Source organism: Arachis duranensis, chromosome 8, assembly GCF_000817695.3.
Source record: "Arachis duranensis cultivar V14167 chromosome 8, aradu.V14167.gnm2.J7QH, whole genome shotgun sequence".
In the NCBI taxonomy this organism is placed as follows: Eukaryota; Viridiplantae; Streptophyta; class Magnoliopsida; order Fabales; family Fabaceae; genus Arachis; species Arachis duranensis.
In genome coordinates this window covers 41162646-41176075 of record NC_029779.3, presented here as the reverse complement: position 1 = coordinate 41176075, position 13430 = coordinate 41162646, and the positions used below count along the sequence as shown (strand labels likewise).

General features: G+C 30.2%; 1 protein-coding gene across 1 annotated transcript; it reads right to left on the bottom strand.

The window, feature by feature from the left end:
* Window positions 1-855: 855 nt before the first annotated feature.
* LOC127741275 (uncharacterized) lies at window positions 856-9991 on the bottom strand. Its single transcript, XM_052253406.1, has 2 exons — window positions 9665-9991; window positions 856-961 (listed from the first exon to the last, which is right to left on the bottom strand). The coding sequence occupies exons 1-2, from the start codon at window positions 9985-9987 to the stop codon at window positions 856-858; spliced, it is 429 nt and encodes a 142-aa protein (XP_052109366.1). The 5' UTR covers window positions 9988-9991.
* Between the last annotated feature and the right edge of the window lie 3439 nt (window positions 9992-13430).

Genomic DNA, 13430 nt, shown 5'->3' with positions numbered 1-13430 from the left:
AGAATATCAAATTAATTAAAATAAAAATATTTTAATACATTCTAACAGAAATAATTTCTAGTATCATATGAAAAATACGGTGGTCATCACGTCTAGTTGTGAGTAAAACTACTAAATGGAAGTATTAGAAAATAAAGAAAAGAATGTACCTAAAAATATTGGATATAAAAAATAAGAAATATGATCACTCATTTCTTAATTTTTTTACATTAAATAAATATTTTTGTATTTGTTGGATCTGTATAGTTCAATTTCAATGTTAACGGATTATAATAAAAGTTTAATTATCCTGTTGGTTTTTAGAGCTAATTTTGCGAAGTTTTTAATTAGGTTTCTATATTTTTTTCTTTTTAATTGGATCATTGTACTAATTTTTTTAATTAGATCCCTCTTAGTAGTAATTGGGTTAATTCTATAGGGACCCAATTAAAAAAAAATGGTGTAAAGACTTGAATAAAAAAAAAGTGTAGAGACTCAATTAAAAAAAAAATTGTGTAAGGACTCAATTAAAAAAAAAATTATAGAGACCTAATTAAAAATTTCACAAAATTATAGAAACCAACAGAATAATTAAACCTAAAATAAAATTCAAAACTAAGATAAATATATAAGTATACTTTTGAAATATTTAATTTCTTATACTTTTAGTGACTACTTTAAGTACCACAACTTATTTAAGTTTCTCATAAATAGTGTAATAATCTATGCCGTATATGTGAATAACTTAAATACTATTTTTAATTATTTATTGATCTCTCAACACTCGTAATAAAAGAGTGAAGAAATTATCATATCACATCATATTCATGTAAAATAATAATATAAACTCAAGGAGTTCCAAAAGTTCAAAAAGATTTACAACAACTTATATATATGTTTGCCATTACTGTACCTGACGTACTTAGCATAAAGGTTTTCAACGCATTGTTTAAGCTTAATCAGATCTTTCCAATGGATTCTCCTGCATTCATCAAAAACACATGTTTTAATGCACCCGTTCCTCTCATTTATGTCATGTGCATTCGTCTTGCAAAATCCGACACAGTCTTCTACTTTAAATGCAATATAATAAGATGTAGTAATAACCCAAAGATCTTTATAAATGGTTTTATGAAATTCAGCAATTGCAGAATAAATAATTATTGCTCCAATTATAAAAAGTGCAACCAAACGTGGTGCACCATTTTTAGCCATGATGAGCCTCTTTTCTTTTTTATCTTGCAATCACATGTTAACATAGGCTTAATTAATATGGCTTACCATCTCTAGCGGAATTGTATGATTAAAGAATTAAAATATTTCATGCCTAGTTTGTGTCCCCTCTTTGTACCAAGAGTTGCAAATTACCTATAAAAAACAAAACAAAAACTTCTCATTGTAATGAAGCGTTTTCTTCTTTTATATTTTTTATACTTTGGCTAAACTGTATTTTTTTTAAATAATTTGACAAACTTTGTAAAATGGTCATTATTATATAATAGTGCTATTTCATTTCATATGCTTATTTATGATAAACTAAAAAGATGATGTCTATGAAATATCTTAAAAATATAATTAGAATGTGGAGTTCATGCATAATTGACGAGAAAGCTAAGAAAGAAAGGATGCTGTAATTACTCTTTAAAATTACACGAGAGAAAACAAATTGTAACATACTCTTTTTTATAGAAGTTAAATATTTCAAAAATATGACCACTTTTCGTCTATGGTATATATTATATTTTTTTTTATCTCATTAACAATTTTACCTCAAATATTAATTTGGTATAGGGAAATAGTTTAATTTTACATTTATTATATGTATATTTATATACAATTAGAATCCACTAACACTAGTATAATTTCATGCCAGTGTATGTTATAGATTATTATGTCTATAAAATTTTATGCAGATCGAATTTCTTCTCCAACTTCATAAATAGAAACACACGGATCCTCCATTACCACAACGACTTAAAAGCAATGGTGTCCAGATTATCAGAATCTGATATCATGGATGTTAGCCTCTATGAAATCATAATTCACCCCCGAAATGATATCTTGTGTATTTGCTCATGAGATCTAGACCCAGATTATTCAGGATTATTTTGCCAAATCTACAAATTTCAGATTAAACAATTCAAGAATCAACTAAAAATAATAAAAAACACGGTCTCACAGCTTCTGACTACATCAACAAGATTCGACACATCACAGATTCCATTGCTGCACTTGGAAGCCATTAACAACAGAGGAGCATATCGATATTCTTTTGGAAGGCTTAAATGATGATTTTCAAACAATGGTAAGCATCGTTAATGTCAAAGTAAAGCATTATTCCTTGCTTGAAGTTGAGAATCTCATCATGACCCATGAGGATATGATGGAAAAATACCGAAAATCTCAGCAATTGATGCCTCAAGCTCAATTTACACAAGCCTCCTTTCCTTCAATCCCTAATGGAAAAGGAATTGGAGGGAGAAGAAGCTCAGGCGGTGGCCGATTTTAAAGAGGCGGTCGATCCTTCTATCAATTACTAAAGAGTGAAGTATACGTGATACTATGTGTCAAACTTAAATTCATTTCTAAATTTATTTCGAGAGCATATGTTTTACATACACTAACACGTGATAATATTTAGCTGTTTTAGGAGCGTATCTAAAAAAAATTATTTTTTATTAAATTTGACACATACTATTACAGTATATTTCAATTTTTTAAATTTGAACTTCTCATTTCTTAAAATAATATGTTTGTTTAACTTGATTAATTAAAATTATTTATAATATTTATTCTGCAACTTTAATTTTCAATATTTTTAAAATTAAATAAAATATGAAATTTAAAATTATTTATTCTCAAATATTTAATAATTTTAAATTCTAAAATTCTAAAATTTAAAATTAAAAAATTAAAATTTAAAATTATTTATTTTCAAATCTTTCATGATTTCAAATTCTAAATTATTTTGCTATGTTTGTTTATTTGATTTTTATAATTTTCTACTAATAATACTCAATAAATAACCCTTAAATTTTAGGAGTATATTTTTTTAATTAAAATTACTTATTTTAAAATTTATTCTACAACATTAATTATCAATAATTATAACTAACAATAGAGTCATATTAAAGTAACATTTATAACATTTTATCAATTTCTTATGCCAATTTTAATTCACTAAATAAATATTAATTTTATTATAAACTTGATTAATTCAAATAACTATTTAAATTCATATTTTTAATAAATTTTTATCTAAAAATAATTTTAAATAATATAATCTAAATGACTTCTTAGTTTACTATAATCTTTTTTAATATAAAAATTTGACAAACATAAACTATGCTAATCTTAGCTCATTTTTAATCAAAATTAATTTCATGCAACTTTTTATTTATAAACTTCAATCTAAACACATATTTAGTAGTAATAAATTTTTTTTTACAATTTTAGTTTTCTTTTGTCATAACAATTCCAATAACTAAATTAACAATTACCATTTCCCTCAATAAAAAAAATAACTGCATACTATGTCAAATTAACCAAAAATAATTTAGTCCAATAAAAAACTTTAAAAAATATGTTTAAAAAAAAATTTTCTTTATAACTCCATCCCCAATACAACCCATCCTATATTTTAATCAATATCATCTTTGCAATAATACAACCAAAAAATTCAAACCTTAGTGTAAGCCCAATTATTTACTAAATTGTTGCCGGACCATAAGAAAAAAACCCAAAATCATAATCATCTTCATTAACGCATGAGTTGAGATTATCTAATTAATTATCTCATATAATACTCTCTGGCACAATGCAGAATTGTCTATAACTTTACCAACAACATAAACACGTGTTATTCTTTTTTTTATGACACATACTTTCAACACCAATTGAAAAAATTTTCTTTCAGCACCATAATATTACCCTTCATGATATGTTTGCATAAAAATTATGCATGTATCTATTGATGTTTATGGTATGTCTATCTTTATCTAAGATGCTATGAATGAATCTATTTTAAGTCTCGAAGTATAAAATACCAGTAAAGAGAACTTTCAACGGTTTGAAGTGTGGCTCCCAATCTATGAATGAGACTGACGAAGATGACTAATTATCAACTAACAAATTTAGCAGGAAGAGATGGAAGCGACAAAAAGTTCAGATTGGACGCGAAGAACATTGATTGTTTGAGAGTATTTGTTGGAAGCATTTTATACTTTGATTATTTGAATGACTAATTTAATTGGTAGAGAGCTTTAAACTTATGGTATGTATTTAGATTTCATTAGTTAGCTACTAAAGTTAGAAAGCTTTGCATATTGTCTATATTTTGGATCAGTGTTTTGGTATTAAACGTGTTGTCTTCGAATATCATCGCTACTGATTATTATACGAACAACTAATTATAGGATTGTGATATTTTGATAGTGAACTGGTGTTATTCACGAACATAGAAGAGATAAAATAATTTTGAAAGGAATGAATTCAATTTGCATTGGATTAAAATATAGTTTATACACTTCTTTCAATGGTATGGACTCAGGGTGATATACAGTTGTATGGGATCAGCTAAGGGTTAAAATCAATGTACATTTATATAAAAAAAAAGGTTTAAATATGAGTGGAAGGAAGTATGTCTTGAGTCGTTTTCGAACTCTAACTTCTTTTAAGCCAGTCCTAACAATTCCGATTATATGCATTGACAAATTATATTGGATATGTTAGAAAGTAAAAAAAAAAATAATATTGTCCTGAAAAAATCTTATGAGACCTCAGGAAAGATAATCAAACATTGACGTATCAGATACTCATATCATGCAATTTAAAACAACAAAAATAAATGTAATTAAAAAATAATAGAACAAAGAAAAGATGACCATACCATACCTATGATTAGGAAGGATGTTTTTAATCGGTATTAGTAATAAATAGTGTAGCATAAAGTGAGCATCGTGGGTCTTATAACCATAAATTTTTTTTTTTAGATGGACACAACGTAATATATTCGAAGCACTACCATCAGGTAGTTTTATTGTCTTCAAAATATCACAAAAAATTGACTTCTCTGTAGCAATTATAGAAAAGCATGCATTTGCCAATTTTTTTTCTTTTGCCATTATTCACCTTCTTTGGTTGAAGATTTTTCTAAATTCCCAAATCTTTTAAGTCATATCGAGCATTCAAATAGTCCTTTGTCTTGTCTGAGATATCCAAGAGAGTTCTAATTACATTGTCAGGTATGTTCTTCTCTATATGCATGACATCTAAATTGTGTCGTAGTGGGTTCTTATGCCAGTAAGACAATTTAAAAAAAATTAATCTTTTCTTTCAATTCTATGAGAAACTACTTGATGTACTTTAATTTTTTGCAAAAACATTTTCAATATTTTGTAACATCTCAAAAATTTTCATTCCTTCTATAACAGGTGGAGGTGCTTTAATTTCATGTTCCCATTGAAAGACCTTGTATTAGTTCTCCATAGATGATCCATGGGTAAAAAAACACGATGATCCATATAAACCATCTTACGATTATGTTTTAGTTGTAGAAAAGAGGTATTCTTGTTATAACAAAGGCAAGCCAAATTTTTTTTTGTACTCTATCCCGACAACATAGCATATGTAGAAAAATCATTGATTGTCCACAAAAGAGATCAAAGGTCTCATTCTTCAACGCATAATAAGTTTTGCATTTCTATATCTCATAATAACTTCAAGTCTTCTATCAATGGTTGTAGATAGACATCAATATTTTTATCGGGTGATTGTAGGCCAGGAATAAACAAAGAAAACATACAATATTCGGATTTTATGCACATCCACGAAGACAAGTTGTATACCATTAATATCACAGGTCACGTGCTCTATCAGAGGGTTGAACCATCACTTGACAAGTCTAATCTAATATTGCGTGATTCTTTTATAAAGTCTTCATCAATTTTATCAAATTTTTCAGGCCATCAGCAGGATGCTTTAACGTCCCATCTTTAACAAGCTCCTCATCATGCCATCAAACTAGCTGCCATCTTTAAGCACATAAATAATCTTGGAATTATAAAAAAAAGTATTTGAGAATCTTTGCAAGAATAGAAAGACCTTTCTTAGGAGGTTGGATCTCGCTATTATCACTAGAATTTTCAATATATCGAGAAGTTCGACATACATGACATTGTTTTTCATCCTTTAATTCTTTCTTATACAGGAGGCAGTCATTAGGACAAGCATCAATTTTTTTATAATCAAGATCTAAATCTCTTATCATAGCCTTCATCTTATTGAAGATGAAGGTATGTTAATGTCAAGCATTGCCTCTTTCAATAGCTCAAGAAGGGAAGTGAATGAGGCATTACTCCACCCGTACAAACACTTTAACAAGTACAGATGGATGATAAATAATGTAAAAAAAATTTTGTAACCTGGTTGTAACTCTTGACTTATCCCATTTATTAAATTGTAAAATTTTTTAGCCTCTTCATTTTGACCTATAGTAATACCCTTAACATGAGGCACATCTCCAAACGCATCATTAAGCAACCCTTCGATGTTATCATATGCACCTTCTTCATCATTTGTCTCATCATCAATAGGGATAGCAATTTTTTTCGGCAGTCGATATCCGTGGGAATTTATCCGTTGGGGAGCAGGTTTGGGGAGTATTTTTTTTCCGTGGGTGCGGTACGGGTACCCGTGTAATAAAATCACAGTCTCTGCGCCGCTTTTCTCACTTTCCTTTCTATCCGCCTCTCCTTCACTCAATATTCTCCAGCACCTCGCCACCTCCTCCTTTATCCTTCTTCCAATCTTCCTTCTCACTTCATCGCCGGCCTCCTTCCTCTAAACCCCTCACGTCATCGTCCCTAACCTTCCTCTATCGCAGTCGCTGCTCACTTTCTTCTTCTCACTGCTTGTTGCTCATAGCTTCGTGCCGCCTATTCTTCCGCTTCGTGACGCCTCTGCCTTTGCTTCGCGACGAAGCCTCAGATATGCGTCGTCATCGACGGCAACTCTACTTCAGCAATGACTCTCCTCCACGAGAACTCTACATCGCCTCTACTTAGCGAAGCCAACGACGACTCTGCTCCGTAGCCAGCCACCTTGCAATAAGTTAGATATTTCTAACTTTCTATTAATTGAGATTTGAGAATATATATGTTTTTATTTTTATTTGATGAAATTGCTATGAAATTGAGATTAAGTTTTGAATTCTGTTGATGTGAAATTGCGTTTAGGTTTAGGATTTGGATTCTCTTAATGTGAAATTAGATTTAGATTTAAGGTTTGGATTCTGTTAATTGATAAATTTGGATGCAGGGTTAGATTTTGTTGCTGTGAAACCAAGTTTAGGATTTGGATTCTTACTGTAAAATTGGAACATTAGATTATAATATTGAGTTTATTGGGATGTCATTGTTCACTGGATTTTTGTTCCTTTTTTTTCTTTTCCTCCAAATCCGTGGATATCCGTGAATATCTGAATATCCGGCGGGTACGGGGTCCCCGTCACCCGTCACATGGATGGGGGCGGCGACAGGGCAACAGGGACGGGGAGGGTTTTTGGAGGCGGGGGGTGGGGCATGTCTCCGCTCCCATGGAGATCCATTGTCATCCTTAATCATCAACCACCATTGGAATTATCCCTTTTCCGTGATTAATCTATATTCTATATCCTTTAACAAATTCATCAGCTTTTAAATGGTCAAAGACAACGCCTCTTCTATACTAATTAATGTTACAACACCTCTTACAAGGACATTGAATTTGTTGTCCTTCCGGTTCTCCTTCAGAGTATGCAAAGTTTAAAAAACTGTTAACACCATTGATATACTCTTTGCTATATTTCGGTAGATCCATCCAATCCTTTGGCATATCACAAAACCTAATCGATAATTGTTACTTTTTTTAGGAGAACAATCTATCAGGGGTCGCCAAGCGAAAATCACGAGAATAGAGGAGGAATGGTGTTATGGAATAGAGAGAAATGAGTAATGAAAAAGACTTTTATAACCTCATAGTTAGGCTCAGAAATGGAGAAACTCTTAGAAGTAATTCTCTAAACATTTTTCAAAAAACTCATTGAAGTGAAACAAATAAAGGCAAACAAAGAATTTATAGTACATATATAAAAAGTTAAATTACAATTTCAAAAATAACAAAACAATCAAAGTGGAGCTACACATAAATTAATAGCATAATCATAAAGTAAAAAGAATGAAAAGTATACTTTGTACCTTGTCATGATATAATTAATTGTTGACAAAATCTAATCTATTTGAAAGTTTCAACCAAAATCTTCAATCTATTTATTATCGGGTAAAATTTTAAGAAATTAGACCAAATACACCAATATTCTATCTATCTGTAATGATAATTGTAGTTAAGATAGTATATCTTACTCTTGTGATATATAAGATTATGGATAGCTAATCTTTATTATATTTCTTTCAATATTTGAATGTTTTCGTTTAATTTTATATTTTACAATATCAAATCTAGGTAGCCTAAGAATGAAGAAAAAATTTAAATAGTGTGCAAGAATCAAATATAATAAGATGCAATTATGTTTTTTGAACCATAATAAAAGAGAAGATCATCTAATAATTTAAAAAAAATGTGGTTGAATGAGTGATTTTTTTGTAGTGTTTTCTTTTTTTAGGTCTATCTTGTATATTTCTTTTTTGTAACAAATTCAATCTTGTTATTATTGACGAAGAATGAGATGATGGTGGGGCTGCATAGTAAGGGTAGATAATCTTTGAGAGGTGGCAATGATTGGGGTAAGAAGAGGTTGGTAGTAGTGATAGTTGCGGGTGGTGGAGAGGTTGGCATTAGGATTTGTAGCTAAGCTGCTAAGGATAAATTAAAGTTTGGTTTCCTAAAAGTTTTTAAAGAGGTGTTTGTACTATTTAAAAGTTCAAATTTTTTATTTTGTATTTGGTAAATTAAAAATTATGTGCTTGTTCTAGTAGCTTTTAAAAGATCAGGGTATTTTTAAAAGCACCTAAAATAGAGCTTTTCAAAGTTGACTTATGCTTTTTAAAATTTAAAAATCTAATATAACCTCATATGTTAACTAATTTTTAAATTTAATACTTGTATTTATGTCTATTATAGTATTTTTAAATTTTAAAAGTTATTTTACCAAATACAATTATTGTTGCTTATGTTTATTGAAAATTATTTTTAATTTGATTTACCAAACATAAATGGTATAACTTTTAAGAAGTCATCTTTTAAAAATTAGTTTTTATAAACTACTTTTAAAAACTAAAAATTTTACCAAACTAAGCCTAACAATGTCACTAAATATGTTAGCCAATTTAACGTTTTTCATCAATGACAAATTTAAAATGAAGTCAAATAATGAATGGCTACTTTTTTTTTTCAAATTTAACTATTTTTTAAGAAGTTGATTTATTGTTTGTAATTTTTAGGATTAATTTTGTCAATGACAAAGTTTTTTGGGTATCATCATTTCAATGGTTTACTTTTTAGGAATAATAAGGATGGAATTATAAATTTTTCGGTCATAAAAATATTAATACTATATTATAAAATTACTTTTTTAAAAAATTTAAATTGATAAAAAATATATATATAAATAGTTCTATTTCTAATAAAATATAAATGCAAGCAATTACAAAATTAAAAAAATTGAAGAAGATAATCCGCCAATGCTTACCATATATTATGACGCTTGGTATACTTTTGAAAAAGTTTGTGAATGCATTCTTTCTTCTTTTTCGGATCATCTTGATGATGACGATCTTGGCATTCAAGGACAACACAATTCATAATGCAATCTTTCATCTTTGTTGGATCATCTGCGTACTCCTCCTTGCAATACCTAACACACTTTTCCATCTCAGATGATGCAATACCAAAAGATATTGTAGTCCAAGAAGACTCTTTAGTAATAGTTTTATGCAATTCAACAATGGCAAAACAAATAATCATTCCAATAATCAACAATCTGATTGCATGCGTCACACTGTTCCTAGCCATAAGTATTTTCTGTCTTGCAATCACATTTTTATGGTAGACTAGGCTTTTTATAAGCTTAAAACCATCATTAGTATTATTATATGCAATATAATTATTATAGAATTAAGATATCCCCACATAGTTTATCTGTCCCTTCATTATACCAAAAGCTGCAAATTACCAACATAAACAAGATCAAAATTTGTTATCATGATAATGTGGTGTTTTAAAATAATTTATTAATATAGCTAAACTTGATTATGTAGCTCATTTTTTAAAAATTTTAAAAGTGAATATTTTAGTTTTTTAAAAAAATTAATACATAAAATCATCTCTAAAGTTTTACTTCAGTAGATAAATTGGTCTCTAGTTCATTTTTTAATAAAATAATTACTTACATCAGTTCTAAAAATTTTTAAAAGTAAACATTTAGTCTATAAAAAAATTAATACACAGATCAATCGTCAACGTATGAGTCTACGAGTTAACTCGCGAGTCGAGTCTAGGTTAGTTCTATGAGTTTACTTAGACTCGCTAGAGTAATAGGTCAACGCCTGCTGCGGCAAACTTGCCAAACCTGGGTGCATCAGGAGTATGGATAACTGTATCGTTAACTAGCTTTTTGACTTCTTTTGGGGGTGATTCGTTGAGTACGGTGATAGAACAACCTACCAAAGCTCTTAGTATTGGTCAAGATTAATTAGTTTACCATATTCCTTTTTTTCTAAGCTAATTTTGATGAATATTCTAACATAGAACTACAGAGGGGGTTGGAAGCAAGGATTTTTTCAATTTGGTGAGAAATTGTGTTGTAGATACCATGCTAACCTCGTTTGCTTGTTTGAAATACATGTCTCTCGTGCAAAAGCAAATAATATTACGAGAAGGTTTGGGTTTGCAAACTAACATAAAAATGGGCCATTGAATGAAAATATTTCAAAATTTATGGAGGCAACCAAGCATTGGAACAGAAATGTATTTAGTAACTTATTCAAAAGAAAAGCTCGACTATTTGTTAGATTGGATGGCATTGTTATTGCTCTTCAATTTGAGATAAACTCTTTCTTAGATAATTTAAAATTCTCTCTGTGAAAGGAGTTGGAGATAGTGCTTACTCAAGAAGAAATCTATTGGAAACAGTTTTCAAGATATAAATGGATTAAGTATAGAGACAAAAATATCTCTTACTTCTATAGTATTGTGATTTCTAGAAGAAAAGGGAATAAAGTGACCATGTTGAAGAATAATGAAAAGATATGGATAGATAATTTTCAACAATTAAAAGATCTTAGAGTACAACACTTTCGCAATTTATACACAGAGGATATGCCTTAAAAGAAGTTGGAGGCTCCTGACTTGTTTTCTTTGATAACTGATGAGGAGAGAAGTAAATTAGACAGTGTGGTTACTAATGAAAAAATTTCTTTGTCCCTCTTTGCTATGAGTGCTTTGGAAAGCTCTAGGACTTGATGGCCTATCTCCGATATTCTACCAGAGCAACTGAGACTCGGTTAAATGGTCATTGATAGAGTGGGTAAATAAAGTTTTCACTGCTCATGAGAAAATTAAGGCAGTTAATAGCACCTTCATCTCTCTTATTCCAAAAAGGGATAATCCATAATCTTTCAGTCAGTTCAGGCCGATTGGATTATGCAATATCACGTATAAACTGATCACCAAAATTATTTTTCACAAGCTCAAAGCAATTACGCTGAAGCTTATTGGTCCATCTCAGTAGAATTTTGTTTCAGGGAGGCAGAGTGTTGATAATATTCTAATTGCTCAAGAAATGATTCACATGATGAAGACAAAAAAGGGCCATGTTGGATATACGGCAATTAAGATTGATCTAGAGAAAGCATATGACATATTAAATTGGTAATTTATCTAAGATACTCTCATCAAAACTGGTTTGCTAGAGAGGTTGATTAATTTGATTGTGCAATGCTACACTTTAGCGAAAATAAAAGTTCTTTGGAATAGTGTCTCGTCTAGTTCCTTCCTTTTGACCAGGGATAATAGACAGGGAAATCCTATGTCCCCATACCTATATGTATTATGTGTAGAGAGATTATCTCAGATCATCTCGATGGCAGTAAACTATAAACTTTGAAAACCAATTATTCTAAATAGAGGTAGTCTAGAACTATCCCACCTTTTCTTCACAAATGATATACTATTGTTTGAGAAAGCGTCTCTGAATCAAGTTGAGATAGTGAAGAGTATTTTGGACTTATTTTGCTGGAGTTCAGGTTAGAAGTTAAGTTATGAAAAATCAAGTGTCTTCTTTTCTAACAATGTATGTTTAGTAAAGAAGCTAGAATTGAGTAGAACTTTGGAGATGAGGTTGACGTCCAATTTAGACAAATACTTGAGAGTCCCTTTGTTGCATGATCTTATAAGAAAAGAAGATTTTTAGTTCATCCTTGATAGAATGACATCTCGGCTTAGTACTTGGAAGGCGCGAAATCTTGCTCTTGCGGGTAGGATCACTTTGGCCCAAACAACTTTAACAACTATCCCTATGTCATGCAAACAATGAAACTGCCATTGAGTGTGTGTGTGACATAATTGATCAAGTCTGCAGAAATTTCGTGTTGGACAGTAGTAGAGCTGGTAATAAGGTCCATTTGGTTAGTTGGGAGAAACTATGTTTGCCAAAAAAATTTGACGGCTTGGGTTTCAGATCGGTCAAAATAATAAACAATGCTAATCTTATGAAATTAGCAAGGAACTTGGTGCAAAACAGGAATGCTCTTTGGGTCAAGGTAATTAGAAGAAAATATAAATGTGGAAAGAATACCATACCCATAATCAAGAAGTTCCAATCCTGTTCGAATGCTTAGAAGGGTAACTCAAGTATGGTCCAAATTTAAAAGGGATCTAGTATGGCAGATCAGTGATGGTGATAACACTCGATTTTGGAAAGATCATTGGATCTTGGAAGTGAATAAACTTGAAGACTTTGTTTAACAAGATATATCAGAGGATACGCTAAACGACATGGTCAATGAATATGCAACAAATGACAATTGGGATTTAAGCAATATTGAGGAAGTTTTAGGAGAAGATTGGGTCCTATTTTCTCATCCTTGAAGACTTCAGAAGCAAACTTGGGGGATGATCAAGTAGTGTGGCTTCTTAATTCCAATGGTAAATTTAGCATTAAGTCAGTGTGTTCTCTTTACTTAAATGCCCCTAAAGACTCTAGGGCTGATTTATTTTTGAGAATTTGAAAAGTTAAATCTCCCAAAAGACTGCACACCTTTTTTGGGCTAGTTGCTAATAAAACCCTTTTGAAAAATGAGGTTCGAGCTTACAGATACATGACCCAAGAAGATATTTGCTCGTTGTGGTTCTTCTTCAAAGTCTTTGCTCAACGTCCTTTGCGACTATAGAGTCACAAAAAATACGTGAAAGAGTATGGATGCGTCATTGAGTTCCGATACATTCTTTAATGAACC

Excerpts from the sequence above, each read along its gene's own strand:
- LOC127741275 (XM_052253406.1), bottom strand. The coding sequence starts at position 9,987 with ATGGCTAGGAACAGTGTGACGCATGCAATCAGATTGTTGATTATTGGA. Across the intron at positions 962-9,664 it reads ACCAAGCGTCATAATATATG|GAGAATCCATTGGAAAGATC; the intron begins GTAAGCATTGGC and ends TGATGAATGCAG.